This window comes from Brassica rapa, chromosome A02, assembly GCF_000309985.2.
Source record: "Brassica rapa cultivar Chiifu-401-42 chromosome A02, CAAS_Brap_v3.01, whole genome shotgun sequence".
NCBI classification, from domain to species: domain Eukaryota; kingdom Viridiplantae; phylum Streptophyta; class Magnoliopsida; order Brassicales; family Brassicaceae; genus Brassica; species Brassica rapa.
In genome coordinates, this window is record NC_024796.2 from 20,821,980 (window position 1) to 20,845,465 (window position 23,486).

General features: G+C 31.0%; 1 protein-coding gene and 1 long non-coding RNA gene across 2 annotated transcripts; both read left to right on the forward strand.

The window, feature by feature from the left end:
- Positions 1-1,932: 1,932 nt before the first annotated feature.
- Positions 1,933-5,692, forward strand: LOC117131862. The gene is made up of 2 exons (XR_004455263.1): positions 1,933-2,061; positions 2,132-5,692. It is a non-coding gene; the product is annotated as an uncharacterized LOC117131862 (long non-coding RNA).
- Positions 5,693-11,943: 6,251 nt separating this feature from the next.
- LOC103848874 (probable inorganic phosphate transporter 1-3) lies at positions 11,944-22,253 on the forward strand. Its single transcript, XM_009125698.3, has 2 exons — positions 11,944-14,018; positions 14,114-22,253. Exons 1-2 carry the CDS (start codon positions 13,618-13,620, stop codon positions 15,276-15,278), a joined length of 1,566 nt encoding a protein of 521 aa, XP_009123946.2. The 5' UTR covers positions 11,944-13,617; the 3' UTR covers positions 15,279-22,253.
- The last annotated feature ends 1,233 nt before the right edge of the window (positions 22,254-23,486 follow it).

A 23,486-nucleotide genomic window follows, 5' to 3' on the forward strand; every position in this document is an offset into this window, starting at 1 on the left:
TTTAGTTTTATGATTTAGTTATACTTATGGAATATATAGGATAGTCAAATATGTTTTCTTAAAAAACTCATGAATTTACAAGTTGGATTATGTAGGGTTGTGTTTACTTATAACTTGTAAACATCAAATATGACCAAAAATTAAAGATATTTATAAAGAGGAGAAATTTACCCCATAGACACATTTTGTCTTTCTAATTACATAAAGAAACATTTCTTATTTGATACACACTTCTTATGTGTTTATTGTTTTTTTTGTGCACCATTTTTTTCATTACTAGATTAAACGATTACAATAGTAGAAGCAACATCGCTCATAACACGATATGCAAACCAAAAGGCAAGATCCTTAACATATAAATCAAAGTAGTACAAGGATAGAGACACAAACTTGTCAAAGTTTGATTAAATGTTATAAAAAAAATCAAAGTTGCCACTTGCGATCTTTTCTATGAAAGAGTTACACTGCACGTCAATCTCCGCAAGTAATAAACTATTAGTCACGGTAAAATGTGACGTCGCAACATCATCCCGAATCTCGATTCTCATCGGAATAAGAATTGTTGTATCTACCAGCCCCAAGTTGACCATCACATAAGATAACAAACGGTTAGGAAATCGGTGAATTTTTACGGTTTTGATTTCCGTAGAGTGGTCACCTCTTACAAAGAGGGATTGTGGTGAGAATATCATCTCCTTTGATTAGGAGGAAGTGGAGAAAGATCTCTCTCGGCCTTGTCGAGAGGAAGTTTGACCAAAATTTATCTAGAAAAGATAGTTTTAGAGGGCTGGTTGGTTCTAGCTTTAGGCACTTCAGTGATGGAACTGATAATGGACATTTTCTTGAGAGAGAGCTAGTTGATAATGATTGATTCCTGAACACCAGAAGACCAGGCAAGTGACTGTTGGAAGAAATGCTCCAAAGGTCTTGTGAGGGCTCCCGAAGATGTCCTCTTGAACATAAAATGAATATGCCAATGGTTGCAGGATCAGATTATGCGAGTCAGTATACAGATTTATCAAAGCCTAGGAAAGATTGATCCATATGAGCAGAGCCAAAAAAGAACTCGGTTATGGCAAGATTTGAAACAAAGCTACTGAACCTTTTGCCTTCACGCCATAATAAGTTTGAGCAGTTCTCCCCCGTAGGGAGATTGGTCCTCGAACAGAAAGTCGATGGTACATACCAGTGAAAAAGTAGATCTGTCAAGAGGAAATATCATAAGAAATAAAAGCCGACAGATTCACCCGACAGTGCTACAGGAACAGAGAGATCTTGGTGTGAGATAGGAAAGCTACACCTAGAAGAAGCAGCCTCAAACCCCACCAATAAACGTTGAGCAAAGGTTCATGAGTATATATCTTTGAGGCTTTCATTCGAGAAGTGGTTGTCAGACACAGTGGCAGAGGAGACTGAAGTCGGTGAACAGAGAATAAGTAGCCAAAGAGGGAGCATCACAGTGAGAAACGGATTCATCCGGCTTTGCTTCCACCTCCGTCGCGAGAACCGATGAAAACTCCAGTCACCACGAAACAGCAGAATCAAAAACGGACAGAACATACACGAAAGGTTTGAGAAGAGCAAAGAGACGAGGAGGCAGGAGAGACGAGACGGGAAGTACCGGCGCCAGAGAGATCTAGCTTCATTCACCGGTGCCAGAGAAGGTGGAGATAGGATCTGACTCGATTATTATGTTTGAGAGCGGCTAGGACGAACTGCTCTAAAGTTTTTTTATTGAATATCATACTCTCGTGCTGATTGTTTATTATACCCTTATTATATTAGGATCACTAGTTACTTCTTTTTCCTAACCAAACCGTTGGTTTTCTCTCTTTTTTTCTTAATTTCTTTATGATTTTAATTTAAAAAATGTAAAACAAAAACACTTTCCCAATTATGTCTTTCTAATCCCTAGCCCTAACCCCTCTCGAACCCCATCCTCGATTGCTCCTAAATTTCTAGATTTTGAGTCACACACCCTAATTGATTTTCCAAACTACCACAGTTAAAACAGTTCCTTTTCACATTGTCATCCGCCAAAAACCTACAGATCTAATATAGGTGATGATCTCCCTTTGTTCGAAGCTTTTTTAAATTGCTCTACAATATTAATTTTCATTATATTGTATAGGTCTCCCGGAATATTTTCACTGGACCAATGAGCAACACCAATCTTCAACAAATATATTCCACACGCACTATTGGCTGCACGTGTCTCAAATTATTGAACTCGCTTATGGACGCACCAAAAGCAAGGAATAGGTACAAAAACCGGCCCTGACCCTCCTCACCCAATTAAGTCTCCAAATCAGCAATGGTACTTAGGTTAGCAAGTTGTAACATGTATAGCTATTCAGACATTTTAATGCAAGAATTATCATCTGTTCTTTAAATACCAAATATTTCATGCTCTTTAGCCGTATAGCACTTCATGTAAGATTTTAGAACAAGCCGTTGTAGATCTCTACATACAAGACCTTTCCTAGGATCCCCAAACCTGGACTTGTTACACAGAATCTATAACCTGTGATTTTTTTCTATTCTTGTACCATTTCCTAGTCTTAATAAGACAAATATGCTCGGGATGTGCCTTCCTAATCTCATAGTAGTCAGAACCCCTTATCTCATGCACTATCACACGCTAGTCACATCGCCTCATCGGGGCACTCAGCCACAAATGAATAGATTTTTGTTCTTGACGCTTGAACTAGAACTGATTCTTAATTGCATATATCCAGCAAGATTTGTCTATCGACTTTGTTACCAAAAACCTTCCCAACGTAGATCCTCCATCCCCTTCATCCACATACATATCCGGTATCTTGGCTGCATCATATGCAATATCATCAAACAATAGTGGTATATCAAACTCCTCGTCATCCCTCTAATCTAGCTTATGTCCACATCCACGGGAAGCCCAGTCCATGCAAGCCGCATATACTCCATCACTCTTCCACGGGTTCTCATCCTCAAGTTTCGACCACTTCCCTTGTTGCGGCCCACTGCTTGAGCCCCACACTTTCACCTAATATCAAAAGCATTGTTCGTTGACGTGGCCCTCTCTTTTTGATTAGACTATCCACGATTTTATCCTCTTTGAAAACAACTTTGACAACATTTGAACCACCAAAATCACCTTCTAGCAATGGACTCCAAAACCCCTTATCATTGCTTCTAGGTCTGATATCCCTTTCATCCAAATCACCATCTTCGATATCCAAAATGTCTTCACCATTATTTCCACCTCTTGCTTTTTTTTCTTGAAAGCTGTGGGTACTCCTCACTTTTTATTTCTTCCTCCACCTTCTCCATCGCACGTACAATCTCAAAATCATCCAAATTGATTACATGTGTTTTAGAGTCAACCATGAAACATAACCCCTTTTTGATGAGCTCCCATCAATATCGGTTGACATCTTCCTTATCCCTATAGTTGGGATTACAAAGTAAACCGGACTCATCCACATTATCCTTTGCTTTAAAGATTACCCTATTATCAAACTTGCAGAAAGGTTCATGGCTTCTTCACTTGCAAGTACTTGTACGAGTGCATTATAGACTCGTCGCTTTTAAACAACACCGGTGATGTCTTCATGCCAGTGGAAAGCTCAAAAGTACTAGGCGGGCCAGTAGCTTAACGAAACTAGACAAAGGGCTTCATGAACATTGAACTCAGGTAAAAAACTGCTCTTAAGCTCCTTCAAGCTGATTTTCTCATAAACAGGCACCAACACCGCCATATGATGCTTGTCGACGACAAAATTCCAGTTCCCTCCACCTCACACAGCCACTCCCAACAAATCACTGTACATTTCTCTTCCATTGCGTTATCATGCAACAAAAAACGAACACGTTCACTACTATCTCAAAAAACACAGAAGTTGACACGATCAAACATAACTCAATCACCAAAAAAATAGACTAGAGAGACCTTCTTCTTCGTCAACCACCAACACAAACATTAAGTCACGTCACTTGTCTGTTTTATTCAAGCACACATAAGCCACAACAACCATTAGCTCTAAAAATGCTTTCTAAATCGTGTGGCTATAATCTAATCCCAGTGATTTATAAACCTAACAATAATTAATAGGCAAACTAAAATAAAAGTAACTAAAAAAACTATGTTTATTTTTCCCAACAAAAGACCAACTAGGTTTTTAAAGGCCAAAGGTAAAGGTATAATTGTTCACAATCCGCATCGATTCTGAGAATTGTGTGTCTTAGGCAATAAGTGTCCTTTTTGGGCAAAAAAAAAATATCTAAATAAGTTGCTCACTCTATAAAAGGTTGGTTTAATGCTAAAAGTTTTGACGATGACAAGTTGGGTGTACTCATCTATGGAAGGAGCACGTACAAAACACAATAGAATGATCTCACACATCATAATATTCAAATCATTTACTCTGGAATCTCATGAACAAATGACTAAAGTTAAAATCCAATGCATACTACAAATTTTAGAATTCACCAACTAAAACTATCTTTAAAATTGTAAATTCAATTGATTACAAATTATTGACAATTGATTTTAAATTGTTGATTGAGGGCCTGGCTGGTTCAAACGCAGCGGTTGCGGTTGCGGGAATTTGCGGATGTGGGTGGTTGCGGTTTCTAGCGGTTTTAAGAGATTTGTATGACTGATTCTGCGGTTATAAATTGGTGCTTTTGCGGGATATTTATGACTAGTTAACTATCAAACGCAACATCGGTTAAATAATAAATTAACAATATTTATATTTTATATAATTATAATAATATCAAAAATCATAATATCATAATAAATATAAAAATTATATTTAGAAAGTAATAGTTTTAAATTTTCAAAAATTATAGAAAATATTTCTATTTTAAAATTTTATTATATTAATTAACATATAATACATATATGTTAGTGCTTTTGTAATCCCAATTTAAAATTTTTATTGAATATTTTTATTTATATTGTTTTTAGAAAAAAATTGTCCTCCCGTAGCCGCAAACGCTAGCTGGAGTCAGCTTTTGAATTTATGAGGTTTAGAGCAGTTTGGAGTGGTTTAGAACGGTTTGAGTGACTGTTGCTAAATGCCAACAACCGCTACCAACCGCGAAAGCTGCGTTTGCGGGTGATACCGGAGAAACCAGTCATACCCTGAATAGCACCCCCTTAGATAAATTATGTAATATTGCTGGAAAATGGTTGATCACTACATTATAAATAAAATTCAAATGCTGATAAAAAAAACTACAAATACGGAATACTTCCAACAACAAAAGATTGTTTTTCATCTGAAAAAATGTCAACTTTGTCAAAAGTAAACCTTTAACAAAAAGTCAACTTTGATATTTATCTATAATATGTTGTTAGTATCTTTTTTGGTGTAAATGTTGGTAGTACTTTGTAAATTTTATATTTGAAAGCGATCTCTTCTTTTCACGAGATGCAGTTGTGGTTTACACCAAAAAAAAAAAGATGCTGTTGTGGGCATAAACAATTGAAGTGGTTTTAAGTCCCCATTAAAAATAGTTTACTCCAAGAAAGTAAATTTTATGATAGGTTAATAAATAATAATAACATTTATTTCAATTATAAAAACAAATAAATAACAAAATATAAAAATAGTCCTAAGTGATTAAAAAGAAAACAGAATGGTTGAGAATGTCAAATCTATATATTTATGTAATGTTTTGAGTTTTAGTTGATTCATTAAATAATTTAAATTAAAAAAACTAAAACTGTAAAAAAATTACTTCAAAATGAAAATAAATATTTTGTTGTAAATTGGGCATCCCAAATTTTCAGAGGCAACCCTGTTTCTGCCTTTTATCTAGAAATGTGTTGTACGGTTAATTCAACCCGTACAATATGACCGCAGGCAACCCTGTTTCTGCCTTTTATCTAGAAATGTGTTGTACGGTTAATTCAACCCGTACAATATGACCGCCCATTGACTTTTGCAACTAGCCTATAAATATACGGTTAATTCAACCCGTACAATATGACCGCCCATTGACTTTTGCAACTAGCCTATAATAAAGCTTCGTTTGTAACAGCACCTGTAATAAAAAAAAAATTGTCACTTCAGCACCTGTTAAAGTGTAAATTACATTAAAGAATAATGATGCGTGTGATCGATCGTTGTAGGCTTGTAGCTCCTTAAATAAATCATACGTGGTGGGCATTACTTATCATGCTATTACGTTATTTCATTTATATTTATGTTGAAGATATTCTTTAATCCGCAGGATAAAATGTAAACAACATTTTTTTTATCGAACACTTTCTTTTTCCAACACAAATGTAAACAACATATACTTTATTAGTTATAAGTCATTTTAGTGGGAGCCTTGTCACTTGAAATAGTTTGACCTACAAAATTTCTGTTCAATTGTTTTTGCTGTTCACGCTCTCTCTTAAAAAATAATAATTCGGATTCATAAGCATAACCAAATGTCATTTAAAATATTATTATAATATGAAAGTTATTTATATCTACATATTATAGAATTTTAATTTTACTTTTTCTTAGCCTTATTTTTTTTGTTGATAAAGTTTAAGATTATATTTAAGTGTTTTATACTTGAAAATAAATTAACAAGAAAATTTCAGAAAAAAAAATTTAGAATAAAATAGTAAAATCTTTCAATTGTTCTTTTCAAAATAGAAGAAAGAAAAAGTTGACTTTAGTACGGAAAGACATGATAGCTTGTTTGATGGTTTCTAGTAAACAATTTAAAAATCATTCAATGATATCCACATAATGTAGATTTAATTCAGAATATAAAAGTTATTTATATCTACAGATTGTAGACTTTTTGTTTCACTTTGCCTTCTCCCCTTTTATTTTTTTTTTATTTTTTTTTTGTCTTCTCCCCATTTTTTCTGTTGATAGAGTTTAAGATTATATTTAAAGTGATTTATACTTGAAAAAAGTAACAAGAAAATTTCAGAATAAAATAGTAAAAATCTTTCAATTTTTTTCAAAATAGAAGAAAAAACAAAGTTGACTTTAGTACTGAAAGAGATGATAACTTGTCTGATGCTTTAGTGATATCTAACTCGAGCTTTGGTAAAAGTTACGTAAGGACCTGCGAACACTTCCAATAAGAGTTTCTTAACTTTGAGTTCCATATATATTATTTAATTGTTGGTATTATACAATGTTGGGAAATTCGGCATAAAATATTTCATATTTTGAGATACCCAAACACAATGGTTTGTAATATTTATGTTTAATAATATTGAGAATTTTTTTTCAAAACTCCTTAATGAGAATGGTCTAAGAGTATTATTAGTGGGAAATATTCTTTCTAAAATATTTCAACTATATTTTGCTATTATCCTTCTATTTGATAGTGTAAGTTGTTTTAGCTGGAAATACAAATATTAAAAAGTAGCATTTAATATATAAAATAGATGTAATTAAACCAATGATAAAAATATGCATAACTTTAGAGTATTTCCAATCAATTGTTATTTTTAATTATCTCTATGGCCATGTTCGTTTTATATTTGATGCAACATCTAAATGAGACATCTGAATACAACATATGTATGTTGCATCCAGATGAAACATCAAAATGCTACTCCCTCTGTTCCTTATAGAGCTATTTTTTAGAAAAAAATTTTGTTTTAAAAAGATACATTTTTTACATTTTCAAGACATTAATTAATGAAAAATTGTTCTTTAAAAAAATACAATTATATTTAATAAAATCTGATTGGTTAAAAGTTATTAGAAATAGTTAATTAAGGAAAAAAATGTATTGGAAATACAATTTTAAATATTTTCTTAATAAGTATGAAAAAACTATAACATAGATTATTTAGGAACGGAGGGAGTATATTGTTCACTTTGGATTTTATAATAGCATTTAAATATTAGTAGTTAAATAACATAATTTAAATTATTAATATTGAATTAATTATAATAGGTAGAATATTTATAAAATTAATTTTGCATTTTTTTGATAAAACACGATTTTGCGATATTGGCAGGAAAACTTAATTTATCGATATTGGCAGGAAAATTCGATTTTGCGGTTTCGGCAAAAGAATTTGATTTTTTAGTTTTGACGGAAAAACATTATTTTGCGGTTTTGATGGTTAAACACATTTTCAATTCGGGCAGGAAAACTCAAATTCTTCGAGTTCGGCAGAAAAAACATAGTTTTTTGGTATCAGCGGGAAAACTAGATTTCGCGGTTTCAGCATAAAAGTTTGGTTTTTGGTATCGGCGGAAAAATGCTATTTTGGTTTTGGTGAGAAAACACATTTTCTATTTCGGGGGGGGGGGGGGGTTGATTTTCTTGTTTTGCCGGGAAACACACAAATTTTTGGTTTCGGAGTGAAAACTTAATTTTGCGGTTTTAGTTAAAAAAATCAATTGTTTTTTTTATTTTTGGCTAGAAAACTTGGACGGTTTCAGCAGATAAACCCATTTTTTGTTTCAGCGAGAAACTCAGTTTTCAGTTTCGAGAACACGCAATTTTGTAGTTTTTGTGGGAAACACATTTTTTTTTGGTTTTGGTGGAGAAATATAATTAAGAAATTTTTGTGAAAAGACTTGATTTTTGGTTTTGGCGGGAAAACTTGATTTCCGATTTTGTCGAAAAACTTGACTTTCCAGTTTTTATGGAAAATTTTGATTTCTGATTAAAAATATTATATAATAATATCATAAGCAATATAACAAAATTTAATATTTGTATTAAAAGGTATTAAGTCTTTTGGATTTTGAGATGCAAATGTAGAATTCAAGCTCTACATTTTGTTGCATTTTAAATATCTAGATATTATAGATTTTGTATCTAGATGCTGATGCAATTATGTCCAAATACACAACATCTGAATATTGATTTGCAGTGATATGCAGTTTCTAGATACAAAAACGAACATGACCTAAATGCTATTATAGAGAAAATTGACTCTAACCCACATATGTTTATTTCCTAAATAGAGATTGCTATTTTCTTCTATATTTAAAAGAAAATAGTATTCTTTTATTATAGAGTCATATTTTCATAAATTTTCTTTCACTTTTAACCTTTTATATATATATAAGTAAAACAAATAGTTATAGAGAAATACAAATATTCTATACAGATTTAAAATACAATTTTGTTTGCATAATAATGTCTAGTTTGTATTATTATTTTGTATAATGTACCTTTGTGAAATAAAGGTTTAGTGTAAATAGTATCTTAGTTTTATGAAAATATTAAGGTTAATTTTTAAATTTCATAACTATAAGGTATTAGTTGTAAAGTCAAAATATAATATATCAAAAATATTTCTTATAGAGGAAAAATAGAAAAATATATTGTAAATAAACACATCACTTTTCTTAAATTCGTCTATAGTAGAAAATAGGGAAATACATTGGAGATAGTCCAATTGGTTATATAATATATATATATATATATATATACATATATGAAATACAAAATGTCAAAACAACTTATACTTTGAAACAAAAATAATAATTCTAACACAACTTATATTATGAAGTAAAGGTGTTTTCTAAAAAAAATTAAATTTTAAACTGTAAGAATATAAACTAGTGAGATATGGACATTTTGAGATTATACATATATAATCTCTTATATTCTTTAAAATTTCTTACAGAAATGTTTCTCATTTTGTGTCTCTTTCATACCTTTTAATTTTTAACTAGATTTTGACCTTCGCTTTCCAAGCACGGGTTTTTTGGATTATATTATAATATAAAGTCTTATTATATCGAAAAATATAATTTTTAACAGTTATATAATCTACGAATTAGTTTAGTTGAGATTTTATATGTACATTTTTACGTAAGTTTCTTTTAGGTATGAGAATTATATTCGGATCAAAAAAACAAACCGAGCCAACCCGAAAATATAGGTTTAGTTAAGGTCCAGAGAAGATAACCTATTGGGTTTTTTTTGAACCGCAGGCCTATGTTTGAGTCCGGATCCTACCCTAGACCCGATCATAAATATGTTGTGTTTATTAGGTATATTTGGGTATTTCGACATGGATAATTTTTTTAAGTTTTTGGTTTACGATTATCGTTTTTGATTTCATGTAAATTTTCAAATTAAAAAAAATTGGATATTTTTCAGTTCATCGTGTCAAATTTTGAATAAGATTTTGAATTTTTTGGGTATTTGTTTGGAGTTTCGAATATTTTTCAGATTTTTTAGATATTTTGAATATGTTTCTGGTATTATGGATATTTTTTTAAGTTTTTGGTTTATGATTATGGTTTTTGATTTCATGTAAATTTTCAAATTAAAAAAAAATTGGGTATTTTTCAGTTCATCGTGTCTGATTTTGAATAAGATTTTGAATTTTTAGGTATTTGAATTTTTTGGGTATTTGTTTAGAGTTTCGAATATTTTTTAGACATTTCGATTTTTTTTAGGATCCTAAATACCCAAACATTTGTGGACTCATTACGTCCATATCAGGTCCAACAACCTTTTGATATAGATTTTTAACGTTATTGTACAAAAGCATGGTTGATGAAATATTTTTCTGAGTAAAAGTTTTCATACGTAATAATATTAGGATCTGTTAAAAATATTTAAAATATTGTATGGTTAGAATGATTAATGGTATTACCAAAAAAAATAGTTATACATGATTCCAACAACTTTTTTATATTAGATTTTTAAAGATTATTTCTCTTTTAATAGTATTGATTCGTTTTTAAGTGAAAAGTATATAAAAGTATAATATCTAAACAAATAATTTTCAAAATCGTGAATAATCAATACTGATATCGTGAAGTCGGGTTAACTTTAACAGAACCAATGAATTTTTACATTTTTCTGAAGGTAACATGAATATTCAGAAAATTCATTTTTAAATATAAAAATATCTATCAAACTATAGACGGTTGAAAGTTTAGTATATGATATGAGATTTTAGTGAAAAAATTTATATATGATATGATTACTTTATTATAAAGGAAAGAGAAAGTTAGAATGTACACATATATATCGTGTAACTTCTCTTGCTTTAAATCATATATTATATGATAAAAAAGATAATATAAAATATTAGTTTCAATGCTTTTACGATTAAAAATCAAAATCAAAATGGTAAATATAATAATAGTAGTGATTAAGATTTAGGAGTGAAATTTTAATAAATAAAGGAATTGAATAAATAATTGTTAGAGAAATATATGGTAACATATTGTTAGTCTATATTTAAGGTAAGACCAAAAAATAATGAGATAAATGAAAGGGTCCAAACAACTTTAATACGTAGATTTTTTAAGACTTCTTCCCTTTTAATAGTATTGATTACTTATTTGGACAGAAACTGGGTAAGATGATGATGTCCTAAAATACATTTATATTTGAATATTTATCAATTGTAGAAAATAACAAAAAAAAAAAAACAAAAGTAAAAAACAAAACAAAAGTGTATGAAGCTACGCTCCCAGTCAAGTTCATAACAAAGTCGGTGGGAACCGGGCATTCTTCAACAAGAATATCTAAGTCTGCAGAATCCGTATATATTAATTGAGAATTACTGAAAAAGTTATAACTTTAAGTTTGTACTAATTAAAAGATAAATTCGGTTTAGGTGTCAGATGTCAATTTAGCTTATTTGTCAGCTTAACAATCAATTGAAAAAAATGTTGGTTCAAATTCAATTACTATGGAACATTATATTAACCCAAAATATATGAAATGTATATTATTTTATTAAATAAAAGCTACAAAATTACTTAATATGATTAACATATATATGATAATTAATGACTATGAATAATAAAGATTTGATAACAAGTTTTGCATCCTTTCTTCATTTTTGTTTAATTTTATATTATTAAAAAAACTAAACAATCACATTAACCATATAATAAAAAAAATTAGATTTTTTTTATATGTTATATTTTGAATTTTGTAAAATGACTTTAATTTACAAAAACGAGAAAACTTTATATGTTATATTTTAAATTTTTTAAAATGACTTTAAATTACAAAAATGAGAAAACTTTATATGTTTTCTTATATGTTAGATTTTTCATATATGTTATATTTTAATTTTTTTAAAACGACTTTAAATTACAAAATGTAAGTTTTTCTTAAGCATACGACTAAAAACATTATACTGACATGTATCAATTAAATGGTTGATCTGAAACCTTTCAAAACCATATGGAAGATAAAAGTCAAAATAATATACCTGTGGAAACATTACTGTTCGTTTTTTTTCAAAAATGTGTTCGGTGGAAAAAAAAGCAAGGTTTTTGTGTCATAATTTATTTAATGTCCAATCCGATCAATCCATGCTATATTTATTATAGTTTACTTTCATAATTTTTAATAAAAATTGATCTGGTCTTTTTTTTTTTTTTTTTTTTTTTGACATCAGTTGATCTGGTCTATTTGAAAGAAATTATATAATAACAACAGAAACATTGTATATGTATAAATAAAATGATCAAATATATAAAAACAAAATTATCGATCCTATATACAAATAAATTCACTATGTGCAAGACGCATGTCTTATTCTAGTTCCAAGTTAAAATTGGATCGACTTATATGAAAGACCTAGAGACCCCTATGTGGAGAGCTACGCTTTTATATAATAGAATATATTTACAGGTACTTAGAGAAAATGCAACGCGAGTCCCTAGGTGTAATCCTTAAAAAAACAAATATTAAAATTTTGATTCTGTTGGTTTCTGTGCCGGATCGAGATCGAAAAGTCCGAACCTAAGGATTGATCCAAGTGGAGTATTGTTACTGTGTCGCGGGCCCCACGATACGTGGCAGGCTGGCGGTCCACGATTAGTTTATTTTTTTTTTTAATTTTTTTTAATTAGAAGAAAAAATAAAAAAACTAATAAAAAAATAAAAAATCCATAGGAAATTGAGCTATATGAGACTCACCGTTGCGGTTGGTCTTATCCCCTTAAAAGTGCGATAGTTTATTTAACTAGTTGGACCCAAAAAGATGGAATGAGTACATGGATAGCAATTTGATAGATATCATGGATACTAGCTAATTATAGCTAATCATATCCAGAGAAGCAAGAAAGTGAAAATTTTAAGATGTGGATATACCCTTAAGATTCCGGAGACTTTGCTTCTCAGACATCCTGTATAAATTGGCGCTGCCTAAGCCACCACAATCACCACGACCCCTCTCTCTCTGTCCCTCTCGTTATCAATAGTTCTCTCTACTTCCTGCTCCTCCGCTCCTGTTCACGTAACGTACCGTAACGGTGAGATTTTAACCACACGTTTATAATATTTCGTCATTCAAATTCACAAACATATATGTATAACCTAAGATATATTTTGTAAATTGTTAAATTATTTGATCACTGAAGATTTAACTCGGTTAACAAGACTTTTTGTAAGATGGTATTCATAAATTAAATTTGTCATAATGTGTTAACACGTGCAAAGGCGATACTTAATAGACCGTAAATGTAGATTAGTATTAGAATAAGTATAAATGTAGATTAGTATAAATAGAAACAATAGAGTTGAAATATCACTTCTGCTGGATAATGTTACGTTGAAAACGCCATATAGGTCACTGGTATCTAGAAGGCAAAATTTAAATATATAATACTAAAGTTTTAACTCCTGAAAGCAGGAGAGACAATAAAAACTGAGATGGCTGAACAACAACTAGGAGTGCTGAAGGCACTTGATGTTGCGAAAACGCAACTTTACCATTTCACGGCGATTGTAATAGCCGGAATGGGTTTCTTCACAGATGCTTATGATCTGTTTTGCGTATCATTGGTGACCAAGCTTCTTGGCCGCCTCTATTACTTCAATCCACTGTCAGAGAAGCCTGGCTCACTTCCCCCTCATGTTGCGGCTGCGGTCAACGGTGTGGCTCTCTGTGGGACCCTTGCTGGTCAGCTATTCTTTGGATGGCTAGGTGACAAACTTGGTAGGAAAAAAGTGTATGGTATCACATTGATCATGATGATCGTGTGCTCCGTTGCTTCTGGTCTCTCTTTCGGTAACAAAGCCAAGGGTGTCATGACCACTCTTTGCTTCTTCAGGTATAATTATCATATCATTACTCATGCATGGTTTATACTAGTTTGATCTCATTTTTCAAAAAATTTCAAAATAACATAATAACAATTTTGTGTAGGTTTTGGCTGGGATTTGGTATTGGAGGTGACTACCCTCTTTCTGCCACCATTATGTCTGAATACGCTAACAAGAAGACCCGTGGTGCTTTCATCGCTGCCGTGTTCGCCATGCAAGGTGTCGGGATCTTGGCCGGAGGTTTCGTGGCGCTTGCAGTATCTTCCATATTTGACAAGAAATTCCCAGCTCCAACATATGCAGTCAACAGGGCTCTCTCAACGCCTCCTCAAGCTGATTATATTTGGAGAATCATCGTCATGTTTGGTGCTCTACCTGCAGCCTTGACTTATTACTGGCGTATGAAAATGCCAGAAACTGCTCGTTACACTGCTTTGGTTGCCAAGAACATCAAACAGGCGACACAAGATATGTCCAAGGTTTTACAAGTGGAACTTGAGATGGAGGAAAGAGCTGAAGATATCGTTCAAGACCCTAGACTTAACTATGGCTTGTTCTCCAAGGAGTTCGCCAAACGACATGGCCTTCCCCTCCTCGGATGTACCTCGACTTGGTTCTTGCTTGACATTGCCTTCTATAGCCAAAACTTGTTCCAAAAGGATATTTTCTCCGCTATCGGATGGATTCCAAAGGCAGCAACCATGAACGGAATCCACGAGGTTTTCATGATCGCCAGGGCACAAACCCTCATTGCACTTTGCAGTACCGTCCCTGGTTACTGGTTCACGGTCGCGTTTATTGATATTATGGGAAGGTTTGCAATCCAGTTAATGGGATTCTTCATGATGACCGTTTTTATGTTTGCCATTGCCTTTCCCTACGACCACTGGATTAAACCGGACAACCGTATCGGTTTCGTGGTCATGTACTCCCTCACTTTCTTCTTTGCTAACTTTGGACCAAATGCAACCACTTTCATTGTCCCAGCCGAGATCTTCCCTGCCAGGCTAAGGTCCACATGCCATGGTATATCAGCCGCAACAGGTAAGGCTGGAGCCATTGTGGGAGCTTTTGGATTCTTATACGCAGCTCAGCCACAAGACAAGACCAAGACGGACGCAGGATACCCACCGGGTATTGGAGTCAAGAATTCGTTGATCATGCTTGGTGTCATTAACTTTGTTGGTATGCTCTTCACCTTCCTCGTCCCTGAGCCCAAGGGTAAGTCCCTTGAAGAGCTCTCCGGAGAGACTGAAGTTGAAAAATGATTAAGGCGTCATATTTACAGTTCCTTTTATTGCTTCCGGTTAACTAACTCTTGTTTAACAATTTACTGTGTTTTGGGATGCTTGATCTGTTGTTTGTATTGGTAGCTTTGCCGAACCAATCGGTGCACTATTTTGTACAAGTTGTTCAGTTATCAAAGAATTTCCAAAAATTATAAGCCAATAGAATAATTCTGTTGGAAATCTTCAGCCCATTTTCGACCATTATCATTAATGTCAAATATCTATAAAATAGAACATGTTTCTTGTAGTGATAGCTTTGCCGAACCAATCGATTTAATTTTTTAAAAATGGTTTATTCTTACCCAGTTGACACTTACAATTACTTCTAATTTCTTGTGTTAGGATTTGTTCAAGCTGTTCGTTAGATCTTTGCATTTTCAGTCTTTTCCTTTTTGGCTTTGCTCCTCAAGTAATACGTCCGCTTGCCAAAAACTCGGACAACACATTGAAGACTTAATTGATCAAAACATATGAATTCACGAGTGGGTTAGACGTATACAACGCCAACAAGCACAAAAAAGCACAAGTTCTTCTATCTCTTGCTCTCCTAGAGTCCATGGCTAGAAAACGAAGTAAAAACCAACTGAAGTTGCACTGTTTCCATCTAAGTTGCCGCGATCAATTAATTGGTCATAGGCCATTTTAAGTTGGTTATGGGAGATCTGGTCAGCATTAGGTTGAAGGCAAAGGGAAATTTACCCAGTCTTGAATCATAATTTTTCAGAACTCTTCACTAGCTCTTGAAATTTACACAAATATAGTGAGTTCTTCAAAACCAATGTTTTTAAACCCGACCCGGACACTAAACCGGACGACTAACCGGATCACTGGGTCGACCGCGGATGAACCGCGGGTTGATAAATGAATTAATTTTATTATATAATAATATATTAGCTATAAAAATATAAAAACTAAAGTTTAATATTTTCTAAATGTCTTTAAAACATAAAATAATAGTTTGGATATGTATATATTTTATGTTTAAAAAGTATTTAAAAATACTTAATTTTAGTTTTTATATTTTTATTTTCATTTGACATAAAAAATATCAAAAATTGTTTAGACTATTTAAAAATTTGTGTAACAAAGTAAGAGTTATGACATCTATCATATATATTTGCCTGATACGGTTTTCTTGGAAACACTCGAACTTGTGCAGGGAACCTGTATCTTAACTCCACACCTGCAACCAAGTTTTATTTGACACCGAACTCCCTGAAATCAAAGAGTTCACGAGCAGGTAAGAACTGAAACTGTTCTATTTAGATTCTTTTTAGTAGTCAATAACCATTGGATTTCTTTATTTTAAGATTCCGTGTTGAGCTTGCTGTGGATGAAGGCCAAGATAGCGCTACGTTTGTAGTCTTCGATAAGAAGATGACTAAGCTCACAAAGAAATAAGCTGCTGTTCTTGCGCTTGAGGAGGTACTTTTGGTATCTAGGAATACATTTACAGTACGTTTGAAATTGTTATAGAAATTCTCACCCCCCCTTGCAGCTACTAACCGACTACAGATAGCAAACGGAGGAGTTACCAAGCTGGCTTGAAGAGCTTACTGGCAAGGAGCTTCTGTTCAAATCCGTGTGATACCCTACAATTATTAACTATCACCGAAGAACTCATCATTGAGAATCAGCCAGAGGTTAGGTTATCTTTGTGTTGAATATTTTTACTTATTCCTGATTTAATTTAACACCTATCTAAATGTATCACAGAGGGCCGCGAACGACCTGCTTCCACTCAGTGAAGGGGAAGATGGTTTATCGACAGCATCTTCTTGCGAAATGGTTGTTGCGGCGAAGCTAGGAAGGGTGGTGACACAGCAAATCCACCTGGAATTGAAAACGTTGAGAAAAGCCGCAACTGCAGTCGTGATGATTATAAGACGCTATTAATTCCACCAGCCCGTCAACCCCAGTTTCATTAAGTGTTTTTCAAATATTACTATCCTCTGTTTTTCTCATTTGAAACTTTGGTTTTGTAACTTTTGTGTTTTTTGTTTCCTGCAACTATTTATCATTCGGAGAATATTTATTTTGTTTTGTAATTGGTTATGAAGCGTTGACGGGTTTTTCATAATTCAGCATATTGTTTACGCATTCCATTAAAAATTTTTGGCAAAAAACACAACGTTGGAAAAAAAAACACAAGAGCAGCATAAACACAGCATGTGTTAATGATTTTACACGTGGAAAACTTATGTGGTCTATGTGTTTTTAAATCAGAAACAAATATCGATTGATTGAAATTATACGGGGGGAAATGTTTTTTAAAATAACAAAAAATGGAAACACTCTCATCTATCGAAAAGGAGTACACAACCATGTCCGGTTTAAATCGCTATAATGTCTGTTTGGCGCACGCATTCCATAATATTATTACTACGAATTTAATGTCTCAACCCTTATAAAATTAACGGATGAGAAAAAGAAAAGGAAGCAAAATAAAGACGACGTGTTAACACATGAATGATATGAATGAACTTCTAACATAAAACAAAATTCTTCAGTCAATTATCATTGAGGATAATAGAGTCCGTTGAGTACAAAAATAATATATTGATTATTGATCTGGGTTATAATAAAATTATCAAAAATCTATGACATCCTAATCAGTTCAGAGGTCTTATATTTTTTAAAACATTTAAAAACTCAGAATACTGTTTAAATATATATAACGTAGAGAAAGAAATATCAAACGCTCCAACAGTTCAGTTTATACGTGAGACCTTAGAGCTATTAACGTGGTACTTTCAAAGCACCTCAAATAAGTGTCTTCAAAACCAAAACACAACATCACCCACGCATATTTCTATAGGAACAATTATATCACCGACCCCCGCGCTTGCGCGGGGGGAATAAGCCCCTAGTATTTTGTAATGGTGCACTATTTTGTACAAGTTGTTCAGTTATCAAAGAATTTCCAAAAATTATAAGCCAATAGAATAATTCTGTTGGAAATCTTCAGCCCATTTTCGACCATTATCATTAATGTCAAATATCTATAAAATAGAACATGTTTCTTGTAGTGATAGCTTTGCCGAACCAATCGATTTAATTTTTTAAAAATGGTTTATTCTTACCCAGTTGACACTTACAATTACTTCTAATTTCTTGTGTTAGGATTTGTTCAAGCTGTTCGTTAGATCTTTGCATTTTCAGTCTTTTCCTTTTTGGCTTTGCTCCTCAAGTAATACGTCCGCTTGCCAAAAACTCGGACAACACATTGAAGACTTAATTGATCAAAACATATGAATTCACGAGTGGGTTAGACGTATACAACGCCAACAAGCACAAAAAAGCACAAGTTCTTCTATCTCTTGCTCTCCTAGAGTCCATGGCTAGAAAACGAAGTAAAAACCAACTGAAGTTGCACTGTTTCCATCTAAGTTGCCGCGATCAATTAATTGGTCATAGGCCATTTTAAGTTGGTTATGGGAGATCTGGTCAGCATTAGGTTGAAGGCAAAGGGAAATTTACCCAGTCTTGAATCATAATTTTTCAGAACTCTTCACTAGCTCTTGAAATTTACACAAATATAGTGAGTTCTTCAAAACCAATGTTTTTAAACCCGACCCGGACACTAAACCGGACGACTAACCGGATCACTGGGTCGACCGCGGATGAACCGCGGGTTGATAAATGAATTAATTTTATTATATAATAATATATTAGCTATAAAAATATAAAAACTAAAGTTTAATATTTTCTAAATGTCTTTAAAACATAAAATAATAGTTTGGATATGTATATATTTTATGTTTAAAAAGTATTTAAAAATACTTAATTTTAGTTTTTATATTTTTATTTTCATTTGACATAAAAAATATCAAAAATTGTTTAGACTATTTAAAAATTTGTGTAACAAAGTAAGAGTTATGACATCTAAAAAATCAAGATATAATATTCATAAATATTTAAATAAGTGAATATTATCATTCAGTTTTTAAACTTTTAAAAGAAAACTAATATATTTTAAATGAAGAAAATCAAAATATAGATGAAGATCTTAAAAAGTTGGAACTTGAGATTGAAAATCTTAATGTCTAATGTGAATAATAAATAAAACTTCAAATTCAAAATAAACCAAAAATAAAAGATCATTGTAATAAATTGTCAATATGAGAAATAAACTAACACCAAATCACATCAACTAATTTTGGTTCTCTCTACCATCGTTCATTTCATTTCTTTTGGTGGAATAATGAAATCTTCATCAAAATCTTGAAATCAAAAATATAAAACTGAAAAGGGAAAACCTAACTTTTTTTCGTCAGCACCTAAGTTCTTAATTGGAAACTTAGAATATAAAACATAATCTAAAAAAAAAAAAAATTTATTTATTGGTTCAACCGGTGTCGGGTTCTGGGTTTTAGTGGATTTTTGCGGGTTTCTAAATATTGAATTTTTCACAAAACCCAAACCGGATTTTTTCTGGATCATCGTATTTACCGATTCAACCGCGGATCCGGATTGGGTTTCAAAACACTGTTCAAAACCCTAATTGCTTCAATTTCCCTCGATTTTTTTTTTGGTGGCGGGTATTATTTTTATTTTATAAATGTATAATCAATGTATAATTTTAATATAATTATAAATATTATAAATCTATAATTTATAATTTATTTTATATATAATGTAATTCTATATTTCTATTGTTTATATGTTTATTTGTCATTATTAATATATAAAGATTTGTTATATTCATTTTATTTTGTTATTAATTGTTATTGCATAGAACATAACATCTAATTCAGTAAAATAAATTCATAACTTGAAATAATCAAATAGATAAGCTCATTCAAAATATTTTTTTTATATTTTCACAGATTTCAGACAAAATATTTTAAAATTTATTTAGCTACACTATAGAACACATATTTGTTTAGGACCATTTTAATTTTATTTTTGTTTTTCAACAAATATAATTTAGAATCCACAGTTTTAGTATATAGCAGAATTTTGTAAGTAAATTTTATATATGTTTTACAAATTTTAACCTATTTTAATGGTGAATGATATTTTAACTGATTTTTTTTTAAATAAAAGAAAATATGTTAATTTATTAATTTAATTAAATTTTTATATTTAATTCATATAATACTTCTTGTTAATATAATATAGGCTATAATTAGAAAGTTTATGAAAATAACATCTAATTTTTTTATAATAAAATATTAATTAACATTGATTTTATAAATATTATACTTATAATTACGAAATTAATTAATGCATTATTATGTAAAAATATTTAATTTTAGTAAAACGTTTTTAGATTTTTTTGTCAACATATTTTTTATAATTAAAAATAATATTTAAACATTCTTATAGTGAAGTTGTTAGGGTAATTTTCATGTTTACACCACTTTATTGTTACTCTTATTTATGTTTACCATCACTAAATAGACATTTTTAAAAATATTTTCTTCATTTAGAGGTAAAAGACTCTTATATTCTTACTCTATAAATATATATATATATAAATAACACGGAATTTTCATGTTTACCATTTTGTTTATACCATTATTCATGTTTACTCACTAAATAGACATTTTCAAAAATACATTCTTCATTTAAAGGCAAAAACTCTTATACCCTTACTCTATATTTATATAATAAATAATAATTTAAATAAATAAAACCAAAATAATTTTTCTTTATGTTTTAGAATTATATTCAAATTTAAACTATTTTATAAATTTCTTTTTCTTTAATTTTTTCTATTTTTTCAAATTTTCTTTTTGAAATTCGAAAATTATTTTTGAAACTATTTTCTTAAAATTGTCTTTTTTTAAGTATTTATTTATATATTTATTAGTCACTTAAACTTCATATTCTAAAAATCCTACCCACCCTCAACTCTAAATTCTAAGTCAAAATTGGTCAACCCTACTCCTAGGGTTATAAATATATTTTTTCTCTTTCCCCTTCATTCGGAGGTAGAGGCTTTGATTTGAGCAATGGAATGAATGAAGAATTTAAGACAGTTCCAGGTTACGTTTGCAACGGATTGTTCTCAATTGGTGAAGATGGTTTCGGAACCTGAAAAATGACCAGCATTTGAAAGCTATTTGGAAGATATCAAGCTCCTCAAAGGAAGCTTCCTCAACTCAGACATCGTCCATGTACCTCGGACGGCGAATCATCGGGCGGATAGCTTAGCATGTAGTGCAAGAAAGCAACTGTCCTTTGTCGTTCACATGGATGCGAAGTTACCAATATGGTTTACAAAGTCAACATGAGTTTGTAAATTTCTTGCTGTCAAAAAAATAAAATAAATATATATATATATATATATATATATATATATATATATATATATATATATATATTCTCTTTAAAAGTGAGGGTAAAAGTAGTTAAGGTAAACATGAAAAGTGGTATTATGAATGTGGTATTTTTGGCAATTTCTCTATAATAAAAATTATTTAAATAAATAAAAATAATAAATTTTTTATGTTTTTGAATTATACTTTTTCAAATTAGAAATTTGTTATAATTTTTTTTTTGTGTTTTCAAAACTGTTTTTTCAAATTTCCTTTTTGAAATTCAAATATCTTTTTTTTGAAACTATTATAATTTATAAATTTTTTAAAACCTTAAACTCCACATTCCAAAAATTCTACTCTCACTCTCAACTCTAAACCCTAAGTTTAGATTAGTTAACACTAGCGTTATAAATGTCTTTTCCCCTCTTTAAAATGATGATACAAGTGGTTAATGTAAATATGAAACGTGGTACTATGAGTATAGTATTTTTGGCAATTTCTGAAGTTGTTATATGTGTTGATTATATAAGATGTGATATCTTAATGATACCAAAATATTAATTAGAAATACATGAAAAGGAAGACCCACTTTTAAAAAAATCATACATAAATAGAAGTAAATAGAAGTCACAACTTCTATTTTAATAGAATAGATAGTAAAAATGGGAATGCTATAAAAATTATATATATATATATATATATATATATATATATATATATATATATATAATGTTTATTACACCAAATAAGAAATACAGTTAAGTAATCATGTTTACCACTTTGTTGATACCATTATTCTTGTTTATCATCACTAAAGAAACATTTTCAAAAATACTCTTATATTTTGGTTCTATATATGTATAGTAAATAACTAGAACTTGATCCGCACCCGCACGCGGATGTTTAATTTAATTTGTTTTCAACGTAAACTCATAAACTACTGGTTTTATAAAAAATCCATATATTTTTATGTTTTGTAATTTACATATAGAGTAAAATATATTAATTTATAATATAGATGTTTGATAATAATTTTCTTTATTTGTACATAATATTATATTAAAAAATTTATAACTTGATTCATTTTGATGTAATATAGGAAAAGATTATCTCCCTTTAATACATGCGATTTAGGTAATATTCGTACAATATTAATAAAGGTCAATATATGAATATTGATTTGGTTAGATAAGCTTTGGAATTGTAATTAATTAATTTAAATTTATTTTAAGAACGGGTAGCATGCATAGCCAAACACTCTGAGCATTGAGTAGTCTGGTTTTTTCTTAAACAGCTTCTCATGGGAACTTTTATCTGTTTGGGAGGGCAGGTGATTGACAACATAATTTGATGTGAAGAAGGCTTCTACCCAAAATTGTAATGGAGTGTTACTGTGAAACATCATGGATAGTCCGACTTCAACTATGTGTATGTGCTTTTGCTCTGTCTTTCCATTCTTCTCTGGTGTGTAGGGACAAGACAACTAGTGCACTATTCCTCTGTCTGGGAAGTGTTTCTTCAACATGTGACTGGTAAATTCACCTCCTCCATCACTCTGAAATTCTTTAATTGTGGTGTTAAGTTGATTCTCAACCATTGTTTGAAACATCTTGAACACAGAGACGAAATCAGATTTGTGTGAAGTGGATATAACCAAGTGTATCTTGAGAACTCATCAATAAAAACAAAATTATATTTGAATCCTTGAATAGATACAACTGATGAAGGACCCCAAAGATCACAGTGGATCATTTCAAGAGGGTTAGAAACATGTGAAGAAGATGAAAAAAACTGTAATCTAGTGCGCTTCCCCATCTGGCAAGGTTCACAAAGGGGGGTGGTTCTGCTCTTATTGATGTTGATGACCTTACTGAAATGAAGTTTTTGAAGAACCTTGAGATCTGTGTGAGCAAGACGA

Coding starts and splice junctions, on each gene's coding strand:
- LOC103848874 (XM_009125698.3), top strand. CDS start 13,618: ATGGCTGAACAACAACTAGGAGTGCTGAAGGCACTTGATGTTGCGAAA. Junction 14,019..14,113: donor ACCACTCTTTGCTTCTTCAG/GTATAATTATCA, acceptor AATTTTGTGTAG/GTTTTGGCTGGGATTTGGTA.